This window comes from Sceloporus occidentalis, unplaced genomic scaffold, assembly GCF_023333645.1.
Source record: "Sceloporus occidentalis isolate IW3139 unplaced genomic scaffold, rSceOcc1.0.p SCAF_120, whole genome shotgun sequence".
NCBI classification, from domain to species: Eukaryota; Metazoa; Chordata; class Lepidosauria; order Squamata; family Phrynosomatidae; genus Sceloporus; species Sceloporus occidentalis.
The window spans coordinates 1,659,642-1,666,800 of NW_028317100.1; the positions used below are offsets into that span (position 1 = coordinate 1,659,642).

Here is a 7,159-nt window from a genome sequence, read left to right on the forward strand (position 1 = left end):
CTTTCCAATGACTTCTTCAGCTTCCATGTCCTCAGGCGTGTCTCAGGTGAAGTAATGTGGGCCAAGACTTCACCATCGTCATCATGCAAGAATGAAAAGCACGTTCACACCCTCTCCGCGCTTAAATATACTACTGAATATTACTCAATACTACTTTTTTGGAAATCTAAAAACATTCAGGCAGAGAACTTGAGGACAATCTTCCTTGGATGGAGTTGTTTGAAGACTTCAGGTTCCAAAAAAAAGTTAATTTATGTGCATCCAGAACAAAATACAGCTCTTTAGATGCTATTTCAATGCAGTTTGGGTTGCTTTGGGTGGGCATAAATCTGCGCTGGATGGGCCATTCCAACGTTTTTTTATATTTGGACTGGCTTGTTGGGCTATGTAGGCTGAATATTACTAGACCTCTCCTATTTCTAGTGCACGTTATAAACTCTAAAGTTACCAACAATACTTTCAAAGACTTTAAAAGAGATACTGAAAAATATGGATGGAATTAATGTTACTATCTCTTTATTAGTATTGTATTATCCTTTCAAAATGCAAATACGTTTATATAAAAAAAGAGCAATGTGGAAACAGTGTGTGACTGCAACTAGAAGCAAACGCACTTCTCCCGTCAGAATTCTGTACACGATCATGGAAGATCCGTCAGAGTTATTCAAGTTTTAATGATTCGCCTGTCACTTGCCGCAGAGACATAAGGTCCAACAAAGCATAACCGGTGATATATGTACTCTACAATATGGTCTTCAAAGTGTCCTGTTTGCAAAATATGTGGCACTAAGGACACCTAGTGGTACAAATCACATTACAACAAAAAGGCAAAGTGTGAAATCTTGCTCTTTCAAGCATAAAACATTTCTGCACAGCACTGAAGGACAAAGGGAGAATATTTCATAGTCCGAGAAAGGCATTTACAATATCCCGGGTTTCCTTGCGCCAGTAGCAGTGAGACCACCTATCTGCTCACCACTAGCCCCCTGGATTTATCTTTGAACTCAGCCGGACACCAAGGTACCCATCCCAAAACCAGCGTGTTAGACAGACATAGGAAGGCGAGGGACCTAGCGATGGACGTTAGTGCCAGCTTTTCTGCCTGACCACTAAAGGTCTACATTAATATCACTCACCCATTGTCTAAACCGTTCTGGCCAAGTTTCTTTCCAATGTCACCCACCATCACTCCTGGCATGGGAAGAAGAGTTTTTGGGTCACGGATCTATGCAAAAATGTTTAAAAGAAGAATTATTTACTAAAATCATTAAGCATTAGTTATTACCGGTGACTAACAAACACAGGACACTATAGAAACACATCATTTACTGATGATTTTTTATAAAACCAGAACTTTTTGTAAACTTGGTGCAGCGCAGACACATTTATGGACTTCTACAAGCCAGAAAATTGATTGGGTGCCCAAAGTCTGACATCTCTGGGTGATGGGGAAAGGGGCAAATGCATAGGGGAGGATTCTGCAGAATCCCCTATACATTTGGAAGGGGGACATAACTTGAAAATGTTTTAACCCCTTAATGACAAAGCCCGTAGATGTACGGGCTCAAAATGCATTGTTTTCAATGGGTTTAGGGATCGGCCATTGTCCTTAATTAATATGCATTAAAGTGCATTTGGTGGCTGAAGTGCCCCTTTAAATGATGATCTAAGTATTTGAACCTTTATATCGCCAGACCATATTATTGTCAATCACTGATCAGTAAGGAGAAATGAAATAAAACACATGAAATAATATATATTTAGAATGTCTATTTTATACAATCTTCATTTTAATGAGAAAATTACAGCTTTCATTTTGTGCATTTGCTACTATTGAGTTTTTATAAAGAAGTAAATGATGGACCTAGGATGGCAAGGACAGGAACAATGACGATTCTCCATAATGCAGGAATCAGAATAACAAAAACAGAAAAAGACACCACTCTAGTATGCACTAACATTTTAAAGCTATAAATGATAATAATAAAATCTAGCAATGTAATAAGGACAATATCAGTTAATTATCCACAAGTGTATTGCGTGGTCTCAAACGTAACTTCCACCTGGATTTTAAGGACAGCTAATTGAAGCTACTCGACTAATTACCGTTAGATTTGAACTCACAATCTAAAAGAGGACCCTAGATTTTTACATTCCAAATGGCTATCCAAGAAAAATTGTGGCAACCCCCCCCCCTTCAAAAAAATAATAAAAAAGCCTGTTTAGTTAAATTTGGAAATATTTTATATATTCTACTAGACCTGGTCCTTGATTTGTTCTTTCCTCTCAGCTGACCAAAAAGATAGTGTTTCTTGGCACTGTGAAAAAGCTATATGAGGTAGATGGATGCATTTTCTGGGTTCTCATGTCCTCTCACAACAGGACAGAGATCAGTGGGTGAACACAAAAAAGAATATGACAGTAGATTAAGAAATAACCCATATAGCAGGAGCGACCTAAAAAAACAGGAACCCTCATTTTGTAGCAAAGGGAAGTATTTTTAATAGAAAAATGTTGCAATAACCGCTCAGTACCCTGGCATGTTAAGGACAATATCTTATCACATACAGATGTTTCATTCTTCATTTCAATCTTCTGCACTTTGAAACATTGCGGGATAGACTTGTAGGCGATACCTTTTCATGAGCCACATTAGGTTTTGTGACTTCAGTGGGATCTTTTTAAAGTTCCAAAAGCTTACATGACTCCTTTTCTATGTTGGTTTGATAAAAGACATGACCTTTGACTTAAAGCTCCTTCTTTTAGATAGGGCTATATCTATTTCTCTTAAGCAAGACTAGACAAATCATAGCAGCCATATGGGCATGAATTTTATTCTTAGTCAATACATTGCCATGCTTTATTAATTTCCGTGGGCAAATGCTTTGCTACATAGGTTTGTCCGTTCCGATCTTGAAACGCATGAAGACAACACAGTAACCTGTACCTCCTTTCGTTACAAAGCCTTTCCACCTCACGGTGCCATCTTGTTTTATGTGACAATGGAATACAATTAATCTGTAAAATTCTTAAATAATATATGAAGATTTTCAGGAAAAATGAATTCTATTGTTACACATGGGAGATATTTGTTCTTTTCCATAACAGTACAAGTAAAATGTGGTGGCACCTTGAGATGTGGAGAACCAGAGACTTATGTCTCCTACATGTAATGCATTACATTTATTTAAATAGTGCCAATATATTCCTGAGCTTTGTTACAATAGGGGATATGGGAAATATTTAACAAAAAATATAAAGTAGACAATAACATTAACCCACGTTAAAGCATACAAGTACAAAAGAAGAACTTTTACAAAAAAAAGTTGCTTTTACAAAGAAACAAATTGCTGGAGACAAGTAAACCCCAGCAGAGGAGAAAAATGTAACTTTAGACACTGATCAGCAAGGAGAAATTAAAACATGAGAATATATATTATAAACTATTTAGACTATTTTTTTTTTTTGGCATATTCACAAACGGATAGGTTTCACTCGTTCGCACGTGAAAATAAAGTTATGCTCACCTGCACAACAAAAGAATGTAAACCATGACAACGTCCATCCGAGGTGTACAGCTGCGCATATACAACCGCATGTGTGGCGTTCTTCCCCATGTTACCAACCCAGAACTTGGCAGCCTCGAAATCCGGAGTATTTAACACAAATTCCTATAATAGGGATATAAAGGATTAAAAGGCAATTCAGTGCCACTCTTCTTTGCTTCTGTGCTCAAGTATAACTTATGTCCTTCACACACAAATGTATTCAATTTTAAAGAGACCATGCTTTGAATTTGTTTTATGAATTTATTTCTATATTTATAAAGGGGGGGGGCAAAAAATGTGTGAAAAGTAAGGATTGTTAGGCACTAGAGTCTGCAAACAATGGCGTCAGGCCTGGTAGACCGCCTGGGGGGAATCATGAACGAGGGGTGTCAATTTATCCATGCACAGATTATTGTAAATACCTTTTTAATAACATTATATATGAAATATATATATATATATATACATATATATATATATATACATATATATATATATATATATATATATATACATACACACTGTGTATATATCCTATTCTATGTTTCTACCTTTCCATTGACCTAGCCAAATTATTAAGGTACCGGCGAATCATTTTTACTAAGTACCCTGGATAAATAATATAGGCGGAAAGGAAAATATATAAGGAAATCGTAGCAAAGAACAATAATCTGGATTAGTTAGTTAGTAAATAATTTCCATTTCATACCTTAGTAGATGCATCAAAGGTCGCAGATGTTCGGATAGCCTTGGTATTGCTCCCGTGACTGAGTTCAGTCAATGCAAAACATCCAAAAATCTACATTGAATGAAGAAATGAAAAAAGAATAGAGAAACTTTATATTTCCCTGGTTCTTTTAAGTTTGGTAAGATCCCACAATTAATTCCATCTTTAGTATAGACCAAGACTGTCCAGCTACAAGGTCACATGCCTAACCCATAGGGGCAATTTATATAAAAAATGTTTTTAACTGTGGTGGTAGTATACTATAAAAAAAAATTAATTTCACTAATCACAGTCAAGGGTGGGTTAAAGAACTAACCTCCATATTTTTGGTTTGATTGAGAAACGCTTGATGCCGCTCAGAGCCGCCATTTCCAACAGCACCACTAAATACCTGGAAAAAAAACCCACAGTGAAACTCATCCAGTGTAAAGCATTTATATCAACTGATCTAAACCAAGCTCTGAGCAAAAAATAGAAAAAAATATTTTATTTTAATTTTATTTTAACTTGAATGAAGGTTTTACTACTGTTTGTACATCTTATTTTAGGGTAGGGATAATGCTTTCCTTTCCATGTCTTCAAAGTGTATATGGTTTTACACAGCATTGTGCTTTACATATCACCAATAACAAATTATATCATGAGTGGTGTCACTAATGACATCATAGCAGATCTTGCTAATACTGTACATAATCAGTGAAGGATAAAAACAAATTCTCTACCAGCACTGTGCATGTCAACAGCCTTACATGTCGGAGTATTACCAATAAACACTTATTATTACTGAACATATACACAGAATGATATACAATGTTGCTTTGTTTGAATGGGAAAACATAATGAATTAACAAATTGTGCAAGACTTATATTTATGCCAGAAATTATCCTTAAATGTCTAACATTAAAGCTCAGATAGAAATCTTTTACCTGAGTATTTAGGAAATATTTTGCGCCAAGGGACCAATCGTACATGCCCAAGCAGTTTATGAGGACCAGAAGTTTTAGTGGCTTCTCCATGGTCTCCTGAAAAGTCAAGAAGTCGTATTCAAAAATCCTCTTGCATCTCCGAAATGTTAGCTCCCGATACTTCTCCAAGGGCAGGTCTTCCCCGGGTTGCCGGTAGAAAAGTGGGTCATTTTCAAGGGCGGAAAAGATTTTTTTCTGTATATGATATAACAAATACGCATAAAAAAATCTTGTAAAAGGAGAAGTTATAGAAAAACCAATTTTAGAGCAAAGTGGTCATCTTGTTTAAAAATATTTACGCTAAAAAAAATAGAGGTCAAAGTATGCCACTTCCATATGGTTCTAGATAACGCTCCCAAAAGACATTAAAGTTCGTTCAACCTGGCAGGAACACGGCATTCACCATCGTCCATCCTGAGGGTCAACAGATATGGCTCAGGGAGAGCTTGATTACCAAAGTCCAAAATATATAAATGTATAAATCAGTTTTCCAGGAAAATGTCAAACTAAATGAGAATGACATCATTAACCTGCTGATTTCTTTTGTGAGGATTGCAGAAAGGGTGAGAGTTGGGTTGTAAAGAGGCTCAGATATTAATACTCTAATGCTGACAGATTCCAGAAACCGCACCACCATGTTTCTGTCATGCTGGTTTTGGAATAATGATATTTTGCGTGCCTAATGCTTGTATTTAATATAAGTTGAAATATACTTACATTCTACTCCATCTATATGATATAGACTATTGCGGAGGTTTATGGAGTCCATGTCATGGACCATGTCATTATGGTCCCCAATGCATTTGTCCCACTCCTACTATATGTAACACTTAGATGGAGCTCACTTTAACCACAATAAACATTTAACGTCACTTCCATGTTGAAATCCACAGCAGAGAATATAAAGTTAAATGTCACAATATAGAAGGCCACATAATTATAGAGGACTTTAGTCTACTTGTAAAACCTAACTGCCAATATTTACTATGCCATAAAACATTTGAGTAGAACTATTTGCCATAAAATATTTTATTTCATTATATGGGAAAGCCAAGATGTACCCCAATTTACCTTAAACAAGATAAGATCTTCATCCTCCAAAAACATCACCATCTCCTTCCAATTGAAAGAAGCCTTTCTCCGGTATTCAGAGAGCGGCCCACGAGGCAGGTCTGGCAGCAGAGCATCAGCAGGGCTCTGTTCATGTCCAGCAGCTGATCTCGGAGAGTACATCGCAAAGAAATGGCCCAGGCACCTGGACGCACAAGTTATATTTCAGTATAACATGAAATATCAAAACGTATACAGTCATACGTGAAAATGCAAAAATAAAATCTCAACCAGCAATCTCAACAAAGCAAACTTTGATTGCGTGTTTTAAAAGGCATTGTGTAAGCTCAAGAAAAATGGTCCTGGGTCGAATCCAAGTGCATGGTGGTCAAGCATTATAAGTTAATAGTTTTAACAGCTGATATTTAAAAGGAAACTCCAGTGTCCCAGGGAACCCCTGAACAAAAAGTACAAAAAGCTGGAACAGAATGTCCCCTCAGTGTTCCAATGTTTGGCTCCATTGATTAATTGCTTGAAATTAACGGGTGAGCTTTCTTTGCATGGATAGGGGGTCTCGTTATACCCCCACACATATTGTTTGCTGAGCCATTGATGGACCTGACTGGTGGTCAGTATCATCTCCTTCAATGCAAAGAACTGTGGGTCAGGAAAGGGTCAGATATATATGGGTATTCGCCACAATCCCCACACATACACCATGTATTTGCAGGAGGGGTCTGTCAGCCATCTTACAAATTAAAGTACATATGATTGTTAGTGTTCCTTTAAAGTAGTACTTCAGCTCTAATTTCATGAACGGTCTCTCATGCGCTTTACTGCATGAATAACAGTGAAGGCATTCTTTAGT

At 36.8% G+C, this 7,159-nt stretch overlaps 1 protein-coding gene across 1 annotated transcript in view; it reads right to left on the reverse strand.

Moving 5' to 3' along the window:
* The window catches only part of LOC149282262 (peroxisomal acyl-coenzyme A oxidase 3-like), a 33,804-nt gene extending 27,378 nt beyond the window's left edge, over nt 1–6,426 (reverse strand). The window contains exons 1-6 of the mRNA XM_089498401.1: nt 6,313–6,426; nt 5,203–5,436; nt 4,592–4,666; nt 4,258–4,347; nt 3,528–3,671; nt 1,137–1,225 (exon numbers count right to left, since the gene is read on the reverse strand). Of these exons, the coding sequence (XP_089354527.1) occupies nt 1,137–1,225; nt 3,528–3,671; nt 4,258–4,347; nt 4,592–4,666; nt 5,203–5,436; nt 6,313–6,354 (674 nt within the window). The 5' untranslated portion in view covers nt 6,355–6,426. The remainder of the gene's footprint in view (nt 1–1,136; nt 1,226–3,527; nt 3,672–4,257; nt 4,348–4,591; nt 4,667–5,202; nt 5,437–6,312) is intronic.
* Nucleotides 6,427–7,159: the final 733 nt, after the last annotated feature.